The sequence below is a fragment of the Artemia sp. Qi Xiang Cuo genome, chromosome 19, assembly GCF_049724085.1.
Source record: "Artemia sp. Qi Xiang Cuo chromosome 19, ASM4972408v1, whole genome shotgun sequence".
Lineage (NCBI taxonomy): Eukaryota > Metazoa > Arthropoda > Branchiopoda > Anostraca > Artemiidae > Artemia > Artemia sp. Qi Xiang Cuo.
This window is the reverse complement of record NC_142812.1, coordinates 18,544,096-18,569,787: the sequence shown is the minus strand read 5'-3', so window position 1 is coordinate 18,569,787 and position 25,692 is coordinate 18,544,096. Positions and strand designations below refer to the sequence as shown.

Sequence of the window (25,692 nt, the reverse complement as noted above, 5' to 3'; positions counted from 1 at the left end):
TTCTGAAAGGACACACCTATGAAAGGCTAAGAAATCTAGCTCAGAAAAGTCAAAAATAGCAAATTAATCATCCCAAATCATAGGTTTCAGTCAACACACACCTACGAATGTCTAAGAAATCCTGCTAAGAAAATTCAAAAAATAGCAACCCACACATCCCAAATCATATGTTTCAGACACCACACACCTATGAAAGACTAAGAAATCCGGTTATGAAAAGTCAGAAATAGCAAATTACATATCCCAAATCATAGGTTTCAGACAACACTCACGTGTATATATATATATAAATAGATATTTATGTATGTATGTATGTGTGTGTGTATGTGTGTGTGTATGTGTGTGTGTGTAAGAGTGAGTATAAATGTGTGTGTGTGTGTGTGTGTGTGTGTGTGTGTGTGAGTGTGTGAGTGTGTGTGTGTGTGTGTGTGTGTGTGTGTGTGTGTGTGTGTGTGTGTGTGGGTGGGTGTATGTGTGTGTGTGTGTGTGTGTGTGTGTGTGTGTGTGTGTGTGTGTGTGTGTGTGTGTGTGTGTGTGTGTGTGTGTGTGTGTGTGTGTGTGTGTGTGTGTGTGTGTGTGTGTGTGTGTGTGTGTGTGTGTGTGTGTGTGTGTGTGTGTGTGTGTGTGTGTGTGTGTGTGTGTGTGTGTGTGTGTGTGTGTGTGTGTGTGTGTGTGTGTGTGTGTGTGTGTGTGTGTGTGTGTGTGTGTGTGTGTGTGTGTGTGTGTGTGTGTGTGTGTGTGTGTGTGTGTGTGTGTGTGTGTGTGTGTGTGTGTGTGTGTGTGTGTGTGTGTGTGTGTGTGTGTGTGTGTGTGTGTGTGTGTGTGTGTGTGTGTGTGTGTTATCCCGGCGGCGCTTCTCTGGTCCAGGGGACCTTTGGGGGCCGGGGGTGGGCCTTTGGGGCACAGGGAGGGCCTTTGGGCACAGGGAGGGCCTTTGGGGGCCGGGGGGGCCGTTGGGGGCCGGTGGAGGGCCTTTGGGACCCCGTTGGTCCTTTGGGAGCTCGATGGGCCTTTGGGGAGGCCCGGGGATGGCCATTGGGGGTCTGGGTGGGCCTTTGGGGCACAGGGAGGGCCTTTGGGTGCCTGGGGGACATTTGGGGACCGGTGGAGGGCCTTTGGGACCCCGTTGGTCCTTTGGGAGCCCAGGGGACCTTTGAGGACCAGGGGAGGGCCTTTGGGGCAGTTGGGGGCCGGTGGAGGGCCTTTGGGACCCCGTTGGTCCTTTGGGAGCGCGATGGGCCTTTGGGGGGGGGGGGCCGGGGATGACCATGGGGGGTCTGGGGTGATTTTTGGGGCGCAGGGATGGTCTTTGGGTGCCTTGGGGTCCTATGGGAACTGGTGGTGGGTCTTTGGGACCCCGTTGGTCATTTAGGTGACCGGGGGACCATTGAGGCCCACGGGTTTGCCTTTGGGGCAGTTGGGGACCGGTGGAGGGCCTTTGGGACCCCGTTGGTCCTTTGGGAGCTCGATGGGCCGTTGGGGGGCCCGGGGATGGCCTGTGGAGGTCTGGGTGGGCCTTTGGGGGCGCCGGTGGCCCTTTGGGAGCTTGGGGGGCCTTTGAGGGTCCGGGGGGACAGTTGGGGGCCTGGGGGACATTTGGGGACCGGTGGAGGGCCTTTGGGAGCTTGGGGGGCTTTTGAGGACCGGAGGCTTCCTTCGGGGTTGGGGTAGGAGGATTGGAACCCTTTGGGGTTGGGTTAGAGGACCTCACAACACTGTTCATATGAAACTTGTGTATTATAACGACCACACTCAAAACCTCTTCCAAAATATCTTAAAAATCTTCTTTTAAAATGTCTCTATCTGTTTCGCCGAAATAGTTCCATAACCTGTCTAAAAAGGTTTCGCCCAAATAATCCCTAAACGTAAATTCAACGTGTTCCTTTGTTATTGGCATCTCTGCGCTAACGCATTTCAAATTAATAAGAAACCTTTTCGCGCGCTAAAACAATTCATCGCTAAGATGTTTCTTGCCTAATTGTTTCCATGGCCTGGGGTTATTAATATCCTTTGGAGTTCGATCAAAAGAGTTGTTCCCGAGGCACAGACATTAATGATTTGGATCTATTCCTGGAGAAATGTTTCTAGGGCGAAAATTTTTAAAGTCTGACAGATGATGTCATTGATTGATTGATGTGTCAAGAAAGGGGAAATTAATTTGTTGTTTCTAAGGGGAATTTTTGATTCACGATAGGTGAATTGAGGTCGACAGCACAGGTGTTCCAAGGTCGATGTTGTTGTTGCTGTAAGTGCACGCTCTCAGCGAATGTCAAGGTCGATGTTGTTGTTGTTGACATTTAGGTCATTGACCCCATTAACCACGTGTTCTCCCTAATGACTCCATGCCCATATTTGGTGTACTCGTGGGAGTTTTTAAAAAAAGTGTCCGGATCGGGATTCGAAGGGGTATTGTACTCGTGGGGCTGGTACCCCCTCCTCTACTTCTGTAAGCAATAGACAAATCAAAAAACTTGAAAAGACACTGAAACTTCTGCAATGGGGTTATCTGATTGTTTCGTAACTAGAAGAGAGGGAGATACCTCAAAGGGAACATTTTGATGCCGAAACATCTCAGCTCTTATTGAGCCTTCAAATAAATACAGAATTAGCTCTAAGGGAGAGACGACAGGAGGATGGAGGAAGAAATTGTTTGATAATCCCCAGGCATTTCTAGTTTTTTTATAAGCCGAAAGTAATTGGAGACTAACCAACCACAAGAAGTATTTTTTTGGGGGGGGGGAGGGGAGATTTTCCATGGGTAGGTATTTTCTGGGAGGGGGGTAATTTCCTTTAGGTTTTATTTTCCGAGGGGTATATTCCTTAAGGGATGTTTTTTGTGGGGGGGGGGGTTAAACGGCGGCTCTCACTGTTTACATACTGTAATTTTTTTTTTACCACTTTGCTTATTTTGTTGTTTTCTTTTTGTGGTATTTTCTACGCTCGTAGTTGTTTATCGTTTGGTTTGAAAAATGTTAATTACCTTCTTCGGTGCAGTGGTTCAGTTGCACGGTGGTTCAGTTGCACGGTAGTTCAGTTGCAAGGTGGTTCAGTTGCACGGTGGGGTTGATTTGCACAGGGGTTTAGTACCACGAGGGTTTAGTTAAATGGGGTTCAGTTGCCCGGTGGTTTAGTTACACGAGGGTTCAGTTGCACCGGGGTTCGGTTATACGGCGGTTCAGTTACACGGTGGTTCAGTTACAGGGGTTTAGTTGCTTGTGGTTCAGTTACACCACAGTATAAAGATATAGCAGTAATTTTACCGCAGATAATTTCTGGCTCTTCATTCTCAGTGCGAACAAACAGCTCCTCCCGCTTCTTCTTGCATTAGTGCGTACAAACAGCTCCTCTCGTTTGATCTGCCATCAGCGGTCCAATTACCCTGGAACACGTCTTTTGGCAGAAACTTTCTCAAAATGCCTTTGAAACCAACTTGAGACTTCGAAACCTACTTTTAATTCCTAAGAACATCTAATAATAACATTGCACTACTAATTACTGATTTTCATAAATGTATTGAAATATATTAATTTAAAATTAGTTTTTTCAAAATTTAGTGTTCCAACGTTGAAGCCAAGTTTCTCGTTCAAAAGAAATCTGAATTGTCTACCCGTGAAAAGATCTAATGTCGCTTATGTTTCTATGTTCTCTGGAGCAGTCGCACCTCGGTCCGGGTTTTTTATAATGGGTGAGATAGGGAAAGATCATACTGCCTATAATTTATATACCATAATTATACACGCACATCGATCTTTCCCTATCTCACCCATTATAGAAACCCGGACCGAGGTGCGAGTGCTCCATACTGCCTATAATTTATATACTGTGAGTTACACGCACACCGATCTTTCCCTATCTCACCCATTATAAAAACCCGGACCAAGGTGCGATTGCTCCAGAGAACGTAGAAACATAAGCGACATTAGATCTTTTCACTGGTAGACAAGTCAGATTTCTCTTGAACGCGAAACTTGGCTCCAACGTTGGAACACTAAATTTTGAAGAAACTAATCTTAAATTAATTTAATTCCAATACATATATGAAAAGCGGTAATGAGTAGTGCAGTGTTATTATTAGATGTTTTTAGGAATTAAAAGTAGGTTTCGAAGGCATTTTGAGAAAGTTCTTGCCAAAATACGTGTTCCAGGGTAATTGGACCGCTGATGGCAGATCAAATGAGAGAAGCTGTTTGTACGCGCTAATGCAAGAAAAAGTGGGAGGAGCTGTTTATTCGCACCGAGAATGAAGAGCCAGAAATTATCTGCGGTAAACTTACTGCTATATCTTTATGCTGTGGTGTGTACACACTAAATTGTATTGTTCCCTGGCTATGTCCCACACACTGTATATTTCGCTACTTTAGGATTCGTTGCCAAAATCAAACAGTTGAACGTTCGTTGGGAATTTTGCCGTTACTTGAAGTTTTTGTTAGGTTTCCTGCTATTTTACAGGAATACTTTTAATCCGCAAAAATATTGTGCCCCCGATCTTTTAGATGCCGGGAATTATGCAGAGTAGGATATGTCTAATACAAATATAAGTCGCTCGTTTCATTTTCTGACATTTATCACTATTTTCAAATGCTCTTTAGATTAATTTTGGGTTTCGTATTTTTGAGGAATGGAAATTTTCTTTATTTTATTCCATTTGTTTCCTTTCTTGTTTTTACTCTGTTATTTTTTTTTGTATGTTTGTCGTTATAATATCATACCCAGCGTAATCTAAAGATGGCAGGTCTCCCACATCAACCACATCTGGCCTTTGCGCTAAGTCTAATTTTTGCACAGCGATACTTTAGAAATGAAAATCACTCTTGAAAAAGGTGGCTCCTTAAGGTTTTTATACCTAAAATATCCCTTTCTACATAAACCTTAAGGCCGTGATGTTTGTATTTTTTAGGGAAGTAACTTGCGATTTTCAAAATACTACTAATACTACTACTACAACTACTACTAACAACTCACCAAAGCACAAAGCCGCCTGAGGCTAACACAGCTATGCAGGCTTATCCTCCATTCCAGTCTATTCAAAGCCTCCCTCCTTAAACCCTTCCAGGAAACTCTCCGTTCCCTTAAATATTTCCTTGTTATTTTCAAAATGCTCCACACTTACCCTGATAAAAAAAACAGTCACTAAACAATATCAGGTAAGTAAAATCTTTTAATTCAAAACTTTTTTTGAAACAATAGAGGAGCTATCTCCCTTTAGCGGCCATATTATACAAAATTAACTTTTAAATAATCTCTTAAAAAGCTCCCAATGATATTCCAGTGCCCCACCTAGCCCTTTTGTCCTGGAAATAATACTCCGATTGCACAATTTGGGTGCCAGTTTTTCAAATTTAATTCTTTTGTTGCCATCTCTATAACCAAACAATCCAGGTGATAGATCCCAAAGGTTTAAGCCAAATATACTATTTTATACCTAGAATGTATTTGTAACAAAGAGTTACAAAGGATAGCTAAATACACTTTAAGTGCCTCAAGATGAAAGTTAATATACTTTCCAAATCACACAACCCTCTAAAATATTATCTATACAAAAGACAGTTTACTTTCCAACTTATTTGTATTTACTTTCTTTTTCGATTTAATGCCTGGAAATCCATTTACTTTCTGTTTGCTTTCCATTACGCATAAATCATTTGAAATTCCTCGGGGAAAATAAAGTACATTTTGGAGGCAATCAAGAAAGTTTTCGGCTTACCTCTGCTTTAGTGAGGACAGTGAAATTGGGATACAAATAATATGCTATCCCATCTGCGGATCCTGGTAAGGTGATCCCACGGATTAATAAGATGAGTAGAACAAAGTATGGGAATAAAGCAGTGAACCAAACAACCTGTAAGGAGAAAAGTATCTTAGAGACACAACAAAAAATAATAGAGATAGAGTTAGAAACTTCAAAGTAGGCCTACCATAGACATGAAAATTAAATTTGAATAGTTTGGATGGTTAAATAAAAATACAAAAATATGTTAAAAATTAGTAGAAAATCAAAACTCAATAGCTATTGAGAAATACCCCTATGCGCAGCTGTACAGATTTTGATAATAGAGGGTGGAAATTAATAAAAAGAAACAAAGGTGAAAAATAAGAGAAAAATAAGCTGAAAACTAATGATAAAAAACAGTTTGGGAATAAAGTAGTGAACCAAACAACCTGTAAGGAGCAAAGTATCTTAGAGACTAAAACAAAAAAGAAAAATAATAGCGATAAAGATTAAAAAAAAAGAAACATAGGTGGAAATCAGAAAATAATAAGCTGAAAACGTATGATAAAAACAGCTTGGGAATAAAGCAGTGAACCAAACAACCTGTAAGGAGAAAAGTATCTTAGAGAGAAAAAAAATAGAGATGGTGTTAGAAACTTGGAAAGTACCATATTAGACATGAAAAAGAAATTTGAATTGTTTGGATTTGGTAAGTTAAAAATACAAAAATATGTTACAAATTAGTAAAAAATTAAAACTAAATAGCTATTGAGAAATACCCCCATGCGCAGCTGTGCACATTTTGGCATCAGAGAGGCGAATTAAAAAAAAAGGAACATAGGTGAAAAATCAGAAAAAAATGAGCTGAAAACGTATGATAATAAACATCTTAAGAAAACATAGCCTTTTTAAAGGCGTAGTTGCCTTTGAGAACCAACATGTTATTATATCTGTAAATAATTATGGGCAGCAATGTCTATTTTAACTAATTAGTTTCTTTTATTTATTTTCACAGCTCAACGTGGCAACAATGATGAAATTTGATGCTACCTTGAAGGCTTCATAGTTCGGAAACTACCAAAAGAAAAATCTTGAAAAATTGTGGTTTTCAGGTATGAATAGACCTAAGATGGGTCAAGGGGGAGGGGGACAAGAAAATGGTTTTATTTTAGTGTCCTTGGTGCATTAACATGGTATAACCATGGATATGATCTTATCTGTTTAGGTTGGTGGGTCCGAAAACCAGGGCTGTTCAGAAAAGGGTGTCAGTAAACAGTCGAGTTTTTCTTCTGTTTTTACCACCATTAGTAGAAATTTAAAAAATTCCTTAAAAATGATGTGTAGGGAGCTATCAATGAAGCATCCTCGAAAACAGTAGAATTTATTTTATTTGGAAGTAATTGTTAGAAATTCATTCCTAAGTGTAATATCTTGTTATACTTTTTACTACTTTTTTGTCATTATAGCGAAACAGCTCTCCATAGGTTTGTTATGATCGCTTTCTAATGATTCATGCTCAGATCCTGAACAATGGAAATCTTTTTGCAGGCCATATATCCATGGTTCAGGTTTCTGAGTTCAATTTTCAAAAGATCTTGGCACTTGTACGTATAAGTGTAGCACGTATGCATATGCACTCAGAGTGCATTCGGACCTTGGACTTTAGTTAACTATAGTTGAACTGCAGTGACTTCAACCGTTTAACTCTTCGTAATTACACATGTTCTGGTAATTTTACATTCAACTGTAGCTGAATCTGTAATTTCTATCACTGAGTAGATACACCGTACAGTCCCTTAAGTATGTTAGGAATTTCACATATCGATGTTGGAATTTTTGACAAAGGCGGTCTAGGGTATTTTAAATTCTTCAAGCAATTTTTGGAAGTGGTATAAAATTGAACGGCAATAACGGCACACTTTGATGATGATTTTTTGCTTTAATCTAAAGCCCCAGTAAGCAACGACTGTAAACTATCCAAGTGGTCTTAGAGGAATGAAGCAGTTACACTTGTAACCTAACTAGCCTACATTCAGATTTCTTAGGCAATGGCCGTATCTTTGATTTTCGAACATTTTTATGTACTAACAAGTCAGCAAACTTTACGCTTTCGGAATTTCTCAGAACACTCAAATCAAGTCAACTGTAATCAGGTAGTGTCCGAACACACTCACAGACAGCGCAGCATAGGGGTTGGGTAAAATACAAAAAAAGTAACCATTTAGACAAAGTAAGTAGATTCGTTTATTCACATCCCTTTATATCAAGGCGTATGTAAGATACATGAATGAACTTACAATAGGCTCAAAAACATAACTGAAAAAAAATACATAAACAAAAAAAAAATTAAAATCTCAAGTTGTTTAAAGATGTTCAAAACAAAATTGCGTTAAATTAGATATGTTGACAAATTGCATTTTGAATATTTGGTGGAAACTGTTAAATGGTGGAAATAGTAAGTGGAACTGTCAGGCTATGCGGAAAATTCTGTTTGGTGGAAATAGGTATAATTTATGTTTGGAAACAGGAGAGATCGAACAGAAACTGTCTATTGGTTTCCCTCTAAGAAGAAAAGAAAACAGGTTTGGGAGGAACAAAGGGCTTGATTAATGTAAGCTCTAAACTTCTTTTTGGAGCTTATGTGAGCAAGCATTTCCTGTTTTTGCAAAAATACAGCGCTAATAGGTTATACGGTGGTTAAAAGATGCAAAGACGACTTTTTTTTCTTTTAATCACATAAATGAAGCTTCTTGGTACGGTCTCGGACCTGACCTTACTGAATTCTTTTAGATTATATTGCAATTCTCCTACAACATAATTCGTGGTGCTATTCATATCATAAGTACCCTACTTACTGCTTGTTTTTATCCAGTTTATCAAATGGTATAATGGACTTATTTTATTAAATAAAAAAAAATTAATGAAATTCTATATTTCAAAAGCTTTATAACTAAATTGTACAAAATGTAATATAAAACATAATATAAAATATAAGAACATAAAAAATGTTATTAAAACAAAACAATTATAGACCCGTGGGCTGGAGTTTACCCAGCCCACTGGTAATGGGAATGCGGTGTGCCACATGAATGAAATGACTTGTTGATGCCAATTTGCTTTAAGGAACAAAGTTTTAGCTCAAACGATTTGAAAGGTTATTGATAAGTAAACCCTTTAAATAACCAAATGGCTATGCTTGTTAAACTAAAAAAGGCCTTTAAATAAGCACGGGCAAAACTTATGCGAAGAGAGTAGGGGGTTGGAGGGGCGAATTAGCCTTTCTTTCATACAAGATAATTCCCGTTCGTATTAAGATTTTTTTCAACCTTTGCTTTTATTTGAGATTATAGTTGTTGTTTTTTTATTCAATAGCGGCGGCATATAAACTTTAACTGTTGGCCTTTTAATTGAGCTCAAATGCTATACTTTAAATATATTTTTTTTGGCAGATTGGATACTAGTTACCTAATCTTCTAATATTGAAGGCAGAAGACGAGGCCTGTACCTTTTTTGAGTGTGTATGTTTTTTTTTTTGCTTTTTTTCACTTATTTACGTGGTCTCTGTAGACACACACAGCTGAGATTGTGTTTTCTGGTGCTATGCCTTGTTAACAGTCAATTGTTTTTGCTAGGAGAATGTATCCATGGCCATATATGGAGGGGGGTAGTCATTAGCCCAATTCCACCCTAGATGTGAAGACGGTGCTAATTTACTTGTATTTTCCTTTTTTTTTGTATAGTTGGCGTGATTTGGCCTCCCATTGAATATTCTGCCCCATATCCTATCCCCTACTTTTATCTCCTACCTTTGTTTTTGAATGTTTATATTCCATCTCTTACCTTCCCAGATGTTGAAATGCCTTTCCATAAGCTGAAATAGCAGATAAGGTAAACTGCAAGCAAGGAAAGCGCCATGTCCCATTTGACATCACCTAGATTGTCAATTCCATCACTTTTATGGAGCTCTAGTATATTGCGTCTAAAAAAAATTGACTTATCTAAAATTGAACATCCAAAATAAAATCCACTTGTTTCAATACTGTGAACATAATCGCGTAACTAGGAAGCAAGGGAGAAGCCTTTTCGTATAAAACTCATTGTCCCCTAAAGAATCACATAAGTCGGAGCAAAGCTAAGTTCTATCCCCAGTTCCTTTATCTAGTCAGTTATCGTAATGAACAGGATATAATTAAATCTGCCACCAAGAATTATGAATTGGGTCGAAAAAGAGCAGTTTGTGGGTCAACAGCCAAATTGTACAGTAGTTAGAAGAGGTCACAAAGGAATAATTTTAACGCAGGTGGGGTCTATTGTTTTTTCCTTTCAGTATGGCTGATAGTGATACCCTATAAAAAAGAAAAAAAAAACCCTCTCTGTGCTCGCTTCGCCAATAACGAAATAGAATCGTCAAAGAGATTATATTTTTATGGTAACCATACTTACATAAGACCCCGCCCACATTGCTCAGTCTTCACAACGTCTTCAGTTTTTTTTTTCTTACCTCATTCTACTATGATGTTATTCGGTCAAATTCGCTCATGCCAAATGAAAACGCAGCTTAACCAAGGGCGAGTCTTAAGTTCATCAACACTAGATATGTAAAGCATTTTTGGCCAAGATCTTTCTTAGTAAAGGCAACTTTTTGCCTAGCTTTCTTGTTGGCCGAGAGATCTTTTGTCAATATGCGTTTTGTCAAGGTCTCTTTTGGTCAGGTCCTTTCCATGTCAATGTATTTTTTTTATCAAAGTATTTATTGTCAGATCCTTTTTTGATCAAAGTATTTCTTTTGTGAAGGATTTTTTGGTACTGTTCTGTTATCTGTAAAACACGCGTCGAGAAAAGCAAAGCTCAGAAAGCAATTCCCCATTAATTGCCTATCTGGCGCTGCATAACAAGGGGTTTCTCACTCCGAGAACTATATTTAAACTTTAGTTTTTGGGGTTTCGGAGGGGAAAAGGCACCTAGGTTACGTTCCGTATTTAATATATGCTATGCTTTACCCCCCCCCCCCCCTGATGTGCAAATATGTTGCCAAAATTTGTTTCTAAACTTTTATATTTTTATCCAATTTTGTTTTCTTTCCTTAGCATTAATCAAACTTCACTTCTCGCGTGTTTTACAGATTTTAGAACAGTACCGATTTTTTCTTCACAAAATTCTGAAGAAATTTTTTATGGGCCAGCGTAGATATTCCAAGGTGCTAAACATTGTTTTCCTGTCTGGGTCCGAACTATTTTACATATAGTATGGTTTAATACAAAACACGCTTGCTGAGTTCCCCATTTCAACTGGTAGTCGGGGTGTTAAATAGAAAAATAATTTTTTTTTTTGAAAGAAAAAAAGGGCTTATTCATTAACAATAAACATAACAAAACCTGAAGCAAAGCTTGTTTATGTAAATAATCACCCCACTAGGCCTATATGTAAATTAATTTATGAAAGGTGACGACAATTTAACACCAATTAACAATACAGATTTTATTAACTCCCGAAAATTTAACTTGGCTCGGAGCAAGAAAATCTAGTATATGCACCAAGCATAACCTAACGGGTGTCGATGAGGCAGATAACACAGGCTAACTTAACATAACCAGTGTTTTTTTTTTTTTTTTTTTTTTTTTTTTTTTTTTTTGTCAAAACAATCAAAGATACCCTAACAAAAAAATCAATAACAATTGATAATAAATAAATAAAAGATCTTGACCAGAAATCCCTTTGACGGAAGAAAACTCCTTTTTGTCCTTGTTAGAGCAATATTTATATTCAAATATTTTCTATTTTGGTAAATAAACTTATTTCCAAAATACTCGCGGAAATATATTTCACGTATTGTTGCTGCTTCTCCTTGCACTCATGGATTTCCACTCAAAAATACTTTTTGAGTAGAAATAAACTCAGCAGGGACCTCAGAGGTGCCTTGAACCTGAACCCATGTTGAAAATGGTGTTACTTAAGTAATTTTGTTAAAGGTATATATTTCGTTAAGATATCTTTTTGGTGCAAAAATCTTTATTTAACTCGCATTAACATCCCCTCAAATTATATGATAAAAACCCTGACAAAATACCATAAAAAGATTACCCTCACGAAAAAATAATACGGCAAAAAATATGTCAACAAATAACAAACTTAATTCAAGAATACCCTAACAAAAACAAGCAATAATAATAATAATAAATGAATAAAAGGCCTTGACCAGAAATCCCTTTGACGGAAGAACAATTCCTCGAAAATGCTGGCTTGACTAAAAATTAGCCATCTGAGCCAAAAACTAAATGTTAAAATTTCCAAGTTTCTTATTTATGAATTGGCCTAGAAATTTGTTCCGACACACGGAAAATCCTTAAACTAAACGACAGACTCCTCTTATAGAAAAGAAAACAATACCCAGAAAAGGGAAATGCAGCGGAGCCACTTCAGTGCTGCCCACTTCAGGAAAATGCTAAAAAACTGCAGAGCCACTTCAGGAATATGGGATTCTCCTTGTTGGGGACTTTCTTTATTTTGACTTTCATTTATATAATAAACAAAAATATAAACTATTACGGATATAAATCACTACACTAGGGAAAGATTTAAATTTTGCCAGTGCGTAGCGATTAATTACATAAACATTCCTAAAGACATCCTAATTTAATAATAATAATAATAAAACCCTACATAAATATTCCTAGAAGCATCCTAGTCTAATTAAAATAATAAAGTAAAAAGAGAAAAAAACAATCACCATCTCTCAAACACCCCAGGGTAACAACCACCATCCAAATACAACTCCATCCACCCCCACCCCTTCCACCCGCACCTCCCTTCAGCCTTATATCCCATTCACTTCACCCCACCCCCCAAAAAGCAAAAAAAAACTTATTCCCCAAGAAATACACTTTTAATAATTTTTTAAATTATGGGAGGTGCTCAGCCACCTGGTGAAGGCAAAGAACTGTAAATCTTCATTTAAAGGTTTCAAAAATATAAACTCCCATGGCGCACAGGGTTGCCATCATGGTCAGTTCCTAAAGTGCTACATTACCCAAATTTTCGAGCTGCACAGCGATTTTCATTGCTATAGTAAAAAAGTTCACTGTAATAGTGCTAAAATAGCACTTTTGTGCTATTTTAGCAGCCTTGAGCACGTGCTGCAATGCTAAGCACAATGAAATAGTGCTAAAATAGCGCTTTCGTGGTACAGGGGGCAACCCTGATGTCGCACTTCGTATTTCAATTTAGCTTAATTTATTGGTGGGTTCGAGCTTATTTTTGCAATTCTCCAAAAATTTTTATTATAAGTTACTGTTCTTTTGAATGCAAATAAAATCATTATTTCCAAATTTGTGCTATATGTTCAATATTTTTCACCAGATAGTTACCCTAAAAAATGCGTTTATGGGTGACGTTGTGATTTTTAATCATAAGAACAGTGATTTTCAGGAATTAAAATGGCAGCTGTGACTCCTAAAGGCGTGTCTGACATTTTCACACTTATAAGAAATTGCCAAAAAATGTAAGCTAAGCTGCTTTCAAAGGGATGATCAATAGAGCAATGTATATTGAATCGCACTTTGATCCTTCTAATTTAAATTGTCCTACTTACACCCCCTTTGAGAACAGCTTACAAAATCATCCAAGAAGAGGGAAAATGTGGGATACGATCTTCAGGCGTGAAAATAACAAAATGATGCAAAGGATCATAATCATTGTCACCATTTGGATTCTAGTAAAATAAGATCATATTGTTGAACGCTTGACCAGTCGTATCTAGTTATGAAAAGGTCAAAATTTGTTTTTCTAAGAATTGGAAAATTACCAATAATACTCACATAAAATACTCCCATGCTGAAGAATTTCCATTATTCACTGATAGAGCATCGGCGGTTAAGTTGTCGCTAGAGTCTGATTTCCAATAAACTGATTGATTTGTGCTGTTCAGAACCTAAAAGAAACCATAAAAGTTAATTATCATGCATGACTCTCAACAGATCCAAAATAAAGTTTTATTTGCGATATATATCCACCCCTCCCCCACCCTTTATGCTCACAAACCACTGGACAAATGATTTTGAAGAACCGGTTCTTCTGGTAGGTGTTTTGACTAAATACGGTAAGTTAAATTGTGCATGTTATCTGTGCTGGATCTACTTATTTGTCAATCAATTGTCTGTCCAGCAATAGGAGTTGTTACATGTGTATATAGAGTTCCTTTTATTGTAAAAATATAATAATGCATATTAAATTGTTATCAAAGTTATGATGGGTGGCAAAGTTATATCAAAAAATAAAATTTGCCATGAAGTGTCATGATGGGACTCCGAGATGTGTTTATGGTGTTTATTCAGTGATTTTTTTTTTTTTTGTAATTTTAACAGCCTATATAAAACCTGCTAAATTCAAAATAATTTTACAAATTTCGGATTTCTAGGTTGATTATTTAGCTGCTCGTTCAAGCTACAAATTTACAATAACATAAACTTGACTGTTATAATTAAAAAAAAAATCTCTGGGTTTTGAAAAAAAAAATCTCTGGGTCTTGAAAATCCTGGGTTTGAAAATTTGGCATTTATTCTCCGTAGTTTAGTGCTTTGTTAAAAAAATCATTGCTTAGTATAATATTTAATATCCTGATTTATACTAAATGTTAAAATGTGATATTACACTTAGTGTTTATTAAGGCCTACAATCAGGGGCGGATACAAGATTTTTTAGGGGGGGGGGCAAAATAGGTTGATCCGAATTTTTTTAGGGGGGGGGGGTACGCAAAATCCGATAAACTTAGGTTAGGAGCAAGTTTAATTAACGCAAACTTGAATTATTTAAGTAAATTACACTACTTTAGACTACGCTAGGGGGGCACGAGCCCCCTTGTCCCCCTGGATCCACCACTGCCTACAATTTTTTCTTACTTAATTTATGCTGACGATTTTCTCTTGATGGATATGGTAAAATCTAGCTTATGGCTCTACGTAATAATAATCTTAACCAACTGAAATTCAATAGAATCACCCAAAGTATAGTATTGTCTGATCCCCCCTTCGTCCGAAAACAAAGAAACCATACATCATTTTGACCTTCTATATATAGCAAGAGAGAGGGTTCGTTTGGCGTGGAATTATCAAAAATAAATTTATCGTCCAATTTTCAGACAAAGAAAATATTGTTCTAGTTTTCTGTGCATAGGGCTCCAGTACTTCGTGAAAGTTTCAACTTGATCTCCAAACCTGTTCCCAGGATAGTGTAGCCTATATACGTTTTTTTTTATCGCCTGGCAACAAATAGCGTGTTTCAATTTACCTGGCTACTTAGCCGTCATGGCTATATAGTGAAAAAAAATATTTAGTTGGGTCAAAGAAAAGCATTGTTCCCATTAATGACTTAGAGGGTCAGCCCCCATGTTCGGGAGAACCAAATTTTATTTTCACTTTCTCTTGTGCATTTCCACGCTTTCATGCTTAAAGCCTTGAAGAATGGGTTTCCATGCTTCAAGGCTTTAGAGATACAAGTTTCAAGTAGATCAGAAAATAAATTGGCCCTATTTTGGGCCTCATTTCATGGGTCCCATATCCCCAAACTAATTTTTTTCTTTGTGTTAGGCCCCCTTGGCCTAGGAACTTACGGTTTTAAGTTTCAGGGTGTTCCAAAAAAGAGCTTTTGGCCCATGGTCGGCCCATTTTCCAGAAAAACATTATTTTTTGTATTTTGCTTCTGTATTGGTGTCCTCTTAGCCTAAAGACTTGAAGAAATAAGTTTTGATTCAATTGGGAAAACGTTTTTGCCCATTTTGGGCCTCATTTTAGGGGTCTCCAAGCAATTTGTCTATGCATTAGGTGCTTAATGGCCCAAGGACTTACAGATGTTGGATTCCAAAAATTTTGTCCAAATTTAGGCCCCCTATCACTTTTCTTCCTCCCCCGACAAAATATGTGATCCCTGAAAGGATTGATCTAACCGCAGTATCAGGATCAAACGCCCCCCTCTTCTTTAAAATGTATCCATAAACAATTTGCAAGCTGTATAATTTATGGATCTTTCCCCATAAGCTTTGGAGTTTTTGTCATTACTGGAGACATATTTATTGAACCTTTCAACAATTCTGATCAAATTGGTTATTTGAAATTTTGATTCAATACCACGGTGGTTAGGGGGGCTAGGTAGAAAAAAGGACACAAGAGGGGAATAGTTGTCATCCAATTTGTTTGACTATTGAAAAGAGCACTAGAAATTTCAATTCCCATCGAGCAAGCCCCCTTTCAAGTTACTACAACTCCCCTTTTAAGCAAAGTAGTCGGAAAATAAACAATAATACACACAAGAGACATGGCTCTCTACTATAGGCAACGCTGTAGTGTCAACTCTGATCCTAAAAAAAAGGTTGTTCCCGTGAGAAGCTTCAAAACCTATTTATTACTTGCCTGTAAAATTGTGAAAATATCAGATACGCCGTCTGGTTTTGCACATGACAATATCTTTCGCATTATATTAAATCCTCAAAAAGGTTGTTACCTCCAAAATTTTCTAAACCTTTAGTGATTTCCTATAAAATAATGAAAATACCAGATATGCCCTTTGGTTTTGATACCACGATATATTTTTATCGCTTTATCATGGTTCCAGCGGGAGCTGCAACCTAGTAAAGAGCAAACCACAGCCCAAATTAACCAAAAGTTAAAAAATACGTTAAGAATAAAACTTCCTGGTGAAAAAAATTGCCATCAGACACTGATCCAGCAATGGTAACTATTATTTCAGTTCGTCTTAAAAGTAAAAATTTTTTTGCGAAAAAAATTTATGGTGGTCTCGAAAAATAGTCTGAAACCCCTCGGAAATTGCGTCAGATCAAAATGAAAAGTCTATCACTGTAATCAGCACGGTCGAAAACCAAGTTATGGGAAATTACAACCCCTCTCCTTGAACAAGAAGGAAAATTACTTTTTTGCATGGGTAGCACTAATCTGTCTCCTGTTTTTTTTTTTCTTTCTTTTTTTTATAGGAGGGCTAGGTGGGGACCGGAACATCATAGAGAGATGTATAATAGCTCAATCGAACGTAAATAAAATTTGATAGTGTAAAATGTCATTAGTTTTGTTAATATATATAAAAATCTAAGTTGGTTCAAGATCCGTACTGTCATTTTAGATGCGCCTTTTTTTTATTTTGGTATGGCGTTAAAATGTTATCACCATATCAGACGAAGCACAGCTGTCGTAGTTTAAAAGCACGCACATTTTATCAGATTATCACTTTTACCAAAGGTTGATCAGACCATCAATTGATTTTGTCCTTTTCCTGTTTCTCATCAGATTTTAAGATATTAAAAAATTTTGGTTTCAAAAGCCATTACGTATCCTCGTAGTAATAACTGGAAAATAAAGTGTTTATAACCAAATTTTCACCGTGTCCTGAAGGCCCAAGAAGTCTTCATTGTTAAAACAGATGGCCATTGATTACAAGCGTAAAATCAAGGGGTCGCCACTTCGTATAGAAGGGTCTCTATTTTCAAATAGGCGGTTAACGCCATGCGTGGTGGATATGTGCAATGCTTAGTAAAGGTATGCGAAACGTTGCACAAAGTGCAGCATTTACGATGTGAAAACACATGGGAAAAAGCATGGCGAAAAAAGGTGGCACCTTAATAGGACACCAAGTGGCAGAGAGTGGTCAACCCCTCATGAAGAATCTGAAGATCAATTATCAATTTTTCATTCTTCTGTAAATTTAATGTCTTATAACTTCCCGCCTCTTCCATCAAAGCAGCCGGGTGTGCATGCTTGCATTAATAAATTTACTGCTATTAAAATAAGGCGTCTCAACCTGTACAAAAAAGCAATTATTATCTTATAGATGGAAGGTAAAATCAAATTAGGTGTCACTCAATAAAATTGGCAATGTAATATATTGTGAAATAAATATACACGTCTGCAAAAGCTATACTAAACAAAAAGTGGACGAAGTTTAAGTTACTGGAAAGAAGTTGGGATCCGTAAAATAGAAAAAGAAAGATATTTTTTTTTTTTTTTTTATCATAATATTCTGTATTGTAGGTCGTAGAACTGAAAATTATCATCAGTTGCTAAATATGTTGCAGTCGAGCAATTTGTTGATCTTCTAAAAAGTATGTTTTCTTAGGACTGTAGAATAAATAGTTGTTTCTATTTAAAATGCAGGATTTGACAAAATGCCAAAAGTCACGTTTTCAGACCCCAAATTGTCACCCAAGGTGAAAAGTTGTCATAAAAGAGCTTAAATTTCCTTTTGTTAGCAGCCTGTGACTTTCTACCATTTGACGGCAAAAACCTGTGACCATAAAAAAAACCTGTGAAATTTCCCAGGAAACCTGTGACAGTGGCAACACCATCACAGGTTCTACTGGTGCGGGTGTATGCTGGTGCTCCGATAACATTATTGACACCACTTCGGAAGTTCCAGAGTAGGCATTAGGGCAGGTTCACTCGTAATCCGTGGCTCAATCCAGTCTGTTTCCAAAACGATTGATCGATGGCTGTTTCTATATGTTCGATGGCTGTAGTGTCGATGGCTGTTTTCTAAAAATGCATAAATGATTTCTGGGCATTTTATGTTTGAATTATTACATGACTTTATTTCTGATTGTCCTTGTTTAAATTTATCTCTTAACCTTTTTTTAAACTTCTATTTTATGCAAAGGTTTATAATTAATCATTCAAATACCGTTTATTTTGTTTGTCTAGTATGGTCCTGGTTCGGTCTTTACTAGATTGCAGCTACTTTTGCAAGCATGATGCGCTTAAGGAATAATTGTAAGTACCACCGATATTGCTGACAACTCACTAAAGCAAAAATCTGTCTAAGGCCAAAACAGGTATGCACGCTCCTCCTTCATCCCAATCTATTCAAAGCCTCCTTCCTTACACGCTCCCAAGAAGCCCCAATTTTTCTTAAATCCTGTCATACAGTCCCCTTCCACCCCATTTGGGGACAGCCTCCTTTTCATTTGGCCCTAGATGGTTGCCTGCAAAGGACAATGTTCGGCGACATGGCTTCCTTCATCCCCAGACCATGTCATAGTCATCTCAACCTTTGACTAACTATAGCCGTAGAAAGTGGGGTAGAACCGAAGAATAATTTGACTGGTTAAATGACGATTGAGGTTAAAAAAAAAAAAAAAAAAAAAAAAAAAAAAAAAAAAGGGCACAATTTTACAATTTTTAACACGAGAGAGACAACTTAACACGCGAAAAAAAGGGAACATACCGCCAAAAAAAAGTAAGAACAAAAATATTGATTACTTACAGGAACACAGTTCGGAGTATTCCAAGAATTATCACAATTTGTCCATGGCAACACTGTTGTGAAAGATGCAAAGAAATAGCGAAGAGACCAGGCAATAATTACATTGTAGTAAAAATCAACATAAAAAGCTATCAGTGCCACAGCGTATCCAATGCCTGAAACAAAAGTCTTTACATATAACTACAATTTAATTTATTCAATTCAAAATTATTTATTTACTTTTCCTATTATATGTTAATTATAAATATACATTAGATATATTATACACATGTATTCATTATATATTCATTATTGTATATTCTATGTATTTATTTGTTTTATTATACATCAAATATAATAACTATATTAACTGTAAATCTATAACAAATATATATTAATTATATATTTATTGTTATATTTCTTATATCTATTTATTAGTTTTGATTCAATGTAATTGATCTTAGACCTTAGTTCCTCCAACACCATCCAGGGCGCATAGGGCATCAGTGAGACTCCGCCATTCTTCTTGAAGCTGGGCAGCGGCTAATACATCCGCCCAGTCTGACACAATAGCAGTGTTTATTGTTGATCGGTCTTTTTCGTACGTCCGGTATAGAGTATTCATCATCCTACCTCTGCGTCTTGAGCCCACTGGACTGCATTGGAACGTCATCTTCGGTAGTCTACTGTCCGGCGTGCGTAATACGTGACCAAGAAAGCACCAGCGTCTATACTTGATTAATTCTGTGGCGGGTGGTTGCATGGTGCGGATTCGTATTGGTTCGTTGGTAACTCGGTGGTACCAGTGGACGTGCAACAGTCGTTGGAGACAGTAATTCTCAAAGGCTAGCGGACATTTCTCTAGAGTTTGGTTGAGTTTCTAGGTTTCACATGAGTGAAGCCGTATGCTCATCACGTTGCTATTGAAGAGTCTCATTTTGAGCCTTAATGAGAATCTTGGAGATTTCCAAATTGATGAGAGCCGATTCAAGGCAGTCTGTGCCATCCTATTTCTGATCTGGACCTCTTTAGCTATGTTGCCTCTTTTTTCAACTATACTGCCAAGGTATCGAAAGCATGATACTTGCTCGATTCTTTCGCCCTTATGAAAGATTTCAAGGGTTGATCGCTGCAAACAGCCATACATTTCGTCTGCTTCACATTAACGTGTAGTCGCACTTTTTTGGCTTGGTCTGTTACACGGTTAAAGAATTCTTTCAGGCTAGCCTTGTTTTATTTTCCTTGAGGTAGTTATAGTTTTAGTTTCAGGAGGGTTATTTAGGAGGGTTAGGTCGTCAACAAATTCTACACCTGACAGTTGTTTTGAGTTGCTAAGTCTTAACCCTTTGCCGTTAGCATTTCGGAGGATGAACTCGATGACAATGATGAACAGGAGGGGAGACAACACGCATCCCTGCTTAACCCCAGAAGCGATTTCGAACCATTTTGTTTCACCAGTACTGGTACGAACGCAGCATTCTTTTTCTTCGTACACGGCCATGATAAGACTTACTATTTTCTGTTGCAATCCATAGCGTGATAAATCTTCCACAGGGTTTCACGAACGATTGAATTCAATGGTTTTTCGAAGTGTATGAATAAGATCAGTAATTTCCTCCTCGATTTATTGCTCTCTTCAATCAGCATTCGCATAAGGTCAGCGCACGCTCTCCTAGGTGCTAAAGCCACTTTGCTCCTCGCGGAGGTTTAGGTCCATCTGATTTATGATTCTATTTAGTATATCAGACTGAACAGCTTAGCAGCAACAGATGAAAGGGCGATCCCTCTCCAGTTTCCACAGGACTTGGCATCTCCTTCCTTAAATAGTTTTACTGTAATGCCTTTGCTTCAATCTTTGGGAACTCTTTCCGCTTCCCAGACGGTTCTGAAAAGGGTGAGCCAAACTGTCGTTGATATGCCCAAATAAACTTTTATCATTCCAGTAGCGATGCCATCAGCACCAGATGACTTGCCATTTTTTACTTCTTGGCTGCACTTAAGATCTCAGCGGGAGGAATTGGGTCTAGGTTAATGCCTAAATTGAATAAAGGTACTTCTGGGATATGGGGTATCTGAGTCGGTCTAGGTCGATTAAGAAAGTTCAATTTAATTGAATTAAACTTCAATTCATTGTAATTTATTGCAAATGAATCAAACATCCACTAAAATAATTAAAAGAATAAAAAGGCAACACGAACCCTACCAACAAATATCTCTTTCTGGCGTTTTTTGATTGACGTCTGAGGAAATCAAGCGCCCATATACGTGCAAACCTCTGTTAATACTTAGGCTTTAAATGAAGCTACGGCAAGCTTTAATTGGACATGTAAGACTTAACTCGGGCTTAGACAACGTTTAACCTATTATCAGGTTAGAGAAAGACAATCCAGCTGATCATTATCCAGCTGAGGTAAGAAATTAAAAATAAAACCATAAGAAAAAAAGGTAAAAAAGGAAATAAATAGGGCAGATAATTCACATAAAATAAGCACTTAAGTCATACTGTATTATGCAAATTTGTATGTTTTACATAATTGTTTAACAAGGGCATAGCCTTTCTATGGGCCTAAAACAAAAGCCTCTCTAAATTACTTTAGAACAACTGTTCAACCGTCCGAATGATCTCCGAGTGTTCCACACGACTAGTCCTGAAAACCGGGTAGGGAAACATACTCTCGTTCCACTTCTAAGCGGCAAAAACAAAATTACCAGCAGGACGGGTTTCATAATAATGGAGCAACCTGCTATTACTAAATTAACTTTGAAAAATTAAAACTCTGAAAAAATAAAAATTATTAAAGAGCTGCATATACAGGTACTAAATGAACTAAGAAACTAAGCTAACCAGGCCAAAATGGAACCCTGTGTTTTATTTATTATTTGTTCATAGCTCGTCAATTTTTGAGTCTTGATCGATAGCACCTCAATTTAACAGTTTTAGGCCTACTAACAACTGAGATTCTGCGAGCTTGCTGAAAATTCTTAATAATTATTCTGAGACGACTTTTATACTAAATCAAAACACTGTTGAAACAAATTATGATGGATTTTGACCGTAGAGTTCACGGTTTTAAATTTTTTTAAATAAAAAACTTGCAAATTTCTTTATTCAAGAAATAACCATTAACAAATTTTTAGTTGTACGTTTTTTTGTTGCAAAGATTTAAAGTAAATGGGAACTTCGTGGGCGGGTGTAAAAAGGGAGGCTTTGAATAGATTGGGATGGAGGAGGAGCGTGCATAGCTGTGTTGGCCTCAGGAGGCTTGGTGCTGCGGAGAGTTGTTAGTAGTAGTAGTAGTATGTTTGTTTTGAAGCTTGAAATACTGTTTCAAATTCTTATTTCTATTTGAAGACACTGGCCTTAAATTTACCGTTAAATCAATTTCCCGTACAATACGGAAATCTTAAATTTCCCGTAAGCATCCACAATTAACAAATATCTTAAAATAAAAAATTAGTAGTAAAAGCCGCTAGCAATTCTTCTTCCAAAAGCGTTGCAGCCATAGCTGCAACCTGGTGAAGAACAAGCAACGGTCCATAGTAACCAAAAATTTAAAAGTACTTCCAAAACAAACTGTCTAGTGAGACAAAAATTTCCATTTGCAGCTAATTTAGCAATCAAAACCGTTGTTTCGATTGGTTTTACTAGTAAAATGCTATTATGAAAATAAATTTAGGGTAATTTTAAATTTTTAGTTATTAATTTTTACAAGAATGGAAAGGCTGTAAAACAGCTTCTCGAGATCAGATGAGGAATTGAACAATATTTTTTTTCATCGAAGTACTATTATTAGTATAAGTTACTATTGTAAGCAGTATAGTAGCTACTAGCCAAGCTTGTCGTTCCATGAACGCAGAAGGATGCTGTCGTTTTCCAATTTTAGGAATTTCTAGCTTAAGTCGTCACAGTAATCAGCCAATCATAAAAAATACGCTTGGAAGTTAAAGATAAGAATAGTAAGGCTATTCTTCCTTCTTCACTTGACCTTTTTTTCAAAAAAGGTCTATAAATTTTCGGTTACTGTGGGCTAGATATTTTTCTTTAGTAGGTTTGGGCGGATGACAGTTTCTTTAAATTGCGTTTTAAAATTTTCGGTTACTATAGGCTAGAGTTGTTCTTTACTAGGTTTAGGCGGATGACAATTTCTTCAAATTTCGTTTTAAAATTTTCGGTTACTATGGGCTAGAGATTGTTCTTTACTAGGTTTGGGTGGATGACGCTTTTTTTTAAATTGAGTTTTAAAATTTTCGGTTACTATAGGCAAGAGTTTGTTCTTTACTAAGTTTGGGCGGATGACAGCTTCTTTAAATTGTGCTTTAAAATTTTCGGTTACTATGGGCTAGAGTTGTTCTTTAATAGGTTTGGGCGGATGACAGTTTCTTCAAATTTCGTTTGAAATTTTAAAAGGTGCAGCCATTATGGGAGGTAGCTAAGACGAATGTGCCAAAACTTACGTGAAATAATATGAAAAAAATTATGCTGTTCCAATAAAAGCCAGATGTAATTTTAACGAATAATTAATTAGAGGTTAATGACGATTTATGACCAATATTAAAATTAATGTTTCTGTAGTTATTGTTGTTATAGCTGCTAATTCTATAATGGTAGTAGTGATTGAGGGCAACTGCTTTTGTTTTGATATCTTTGCAGTGTTGCCAACGCTTTGAAATAAACTGTACAGGTTTTTCAAATAAAATTGTACCGCAGGAGATTAATTTGTACCATCTGAAGAGTAGGTTTGACTTTTGCCGCAACAAGAAGAAAGGTTTCGATAAAATAAAACTTGAACAGGTATCCGAGTTAGAAAGGATCAAGTAAATCCAACATGTAATGGAAAATTTGATTGTACCAAAAATTTCCAAATGTACCGTATTGTATCAGGACCTCCAAATTGTACCAAAAACGGTACAATTGTACCGCGTTGGCAACACTGTATCTTTGTTAATTGAAGATTACATTTGATATATCAAACAAAATGTGGGGAATGCACCGTGCATACGGAACCATTTGATTATTACATGTCTTTTATTAGAACCGTAACAAGCGAGCCAATATTTTTTGATAAAATTAATATCCATATTGGAGATAGATACTAAACAAGGAATTTTGAAATTAATTAAAATTCTTTGCTCCAGGTCCTTGCAACAATTTTAAATTAAAGACGTGTATGTAAGAGTAAAACAGTATTATCCAATTCTGAAGCTTATCATTTTGGTTTATAAGAAGATCAGAGATAAACATACTCCGTCTTCAATGGCTTAGTAATTAAGATATACTCGCAATGATAGAGCAGACGCTCTCGCAACAAGTTGAAATAATAACTTGAATAAGAGGAAAATCATAACTCAATAAAATAAGTAATATATAATATATAAAATATTTTATATATTATATAAAATATCTTATTTTATATATAGTAATATATAAAATAAGAATAAATAATAACTCAGAATAAGAGGAAAATCAAGGCTAATAACGTAAAAAGTAAACAAAAATATGATTGAAAATTTTAAATAATAAAAAGGTACTTTCCCATTATATGGGCACTTCTAAAAAGTCAAGTTTGGTTAATGCTAATGAAATAAAATAAAATGAGATGAATATATAATATTTTATTGACAAATTTGGGCTCTATATTTGCACATTGGGGGGGGGGGTGGTCTGGGGGGTAAAGCATTACAAGTATTAAGTACTTAATCTAACCAGAAAACAGCAGTTTAAATATCGCATACGCAAGGTGTCTCTTGAATTAACCCGTGAAAAACGGGTTTTTCATGACTGGTTTCCTTTTAAATGCCCATATAATGGGAAAGTACCAATAAAAATAAAAAAGTAAGTAAAATAAATGTAAAAAAAATTGAGCAGAAGGAAAACTAATATAATAGTTAAAAAAACTGAAATGAAAAATAATAAGGACAAGACAGATTTAGAAAGACTAGACTCTTTTAGACAGGTGAAATCAATAGGAGAAAAGTACTCCTCGAATGTTTTGCCTGTATATCAACAAGACATCGTCAGTACAAACACAAAAGAAAGACATAAAAGAAAAACAGCAAATAAATGAAAATTGGGCGGAATTAAAGTGAAACAAAATTAAGAAGACAAACCAAAAAAAAACAACGGAGAAATGAATTAATTTTTTAAATGAAAGTAGAAGTCAAAAATCAAAATATACAATTCAAAGACCCAATTGAACTAATTTTGTTTAGTTGTGTAGTTAAGATGAGGCAGTCCATCAAAATTATATACCAGTAGGCTTGTTTTGAACGAAGACTCGACATAAACATTTAGACTACTGACAACAGCGTTCGCAGGGGTGCCATTCGAGCGCATGCTCTTACCCCCTGATATTTTCGATTTGTACGCTTGTTTTTTCTCATAAATACTTTAGTTTCCCTTATCATCCATCAATTATTGAAACTTTATCAAATTGTGCTTCTACCCCCGAGGAAAATCCTTCGTGCATACCTGGCTGTGGATGAAGCAAAAAAAAACCCCAATAATTAAAAAAAAAAAAAAAAAACAAAAAAAAACAGAAGAAAACTGGAGACTTCTCTGTTAATGTAGCTTATATTTTATCTGGTTGACCAATGGCGTTAGTAGGGATTTATTTTGGAAAAGAAATGTTATTTTAGCATGCCTAAATCCACTAAAAAAAAAAGAACAAAAAAGGTCATAAGCAGATTGAAAATTCGTGAGAACTTTGGATTCCTATTTAAATTCCCCTGCGGCTGACTGTACTAAT

General features: G+C 36.6%; 1 protein-coding gene across 1 annotated transcript in view; it reads right to left on the bottom strand.

Annotated features, from left to right (window-relative positions):
- The window catches only part of LOC148940572 (sodium-dependent dopamine transporter-like), a 144,089-nt gene that overhangs the window by 89,653 nt on the left and 28,744 nt on the right, over nt 1–25,692 (bottom strand). The window contains exons 3-6 of the mRNA XM_089105018.1: nt 18,968–19,122; nt 13,525–13,637; nt 9,551–9,689; nt 5,705–5,839 (exon numbers count right to left, since the gene is read on the bottom strand). Coding sequence (XP_088961144.1) covers nt 5,705–5,839; nt 9,551–9,689; nt 13,525–13,637; nt 18,968–19,122 — 542 coding nt within the window. The remainder of the gene's footprint in view (nt 1–5,704; nt 5,840–9,550; nt 9,690–13,524; nt 13,638–18,967; nt 19,123–25,692) is intronic.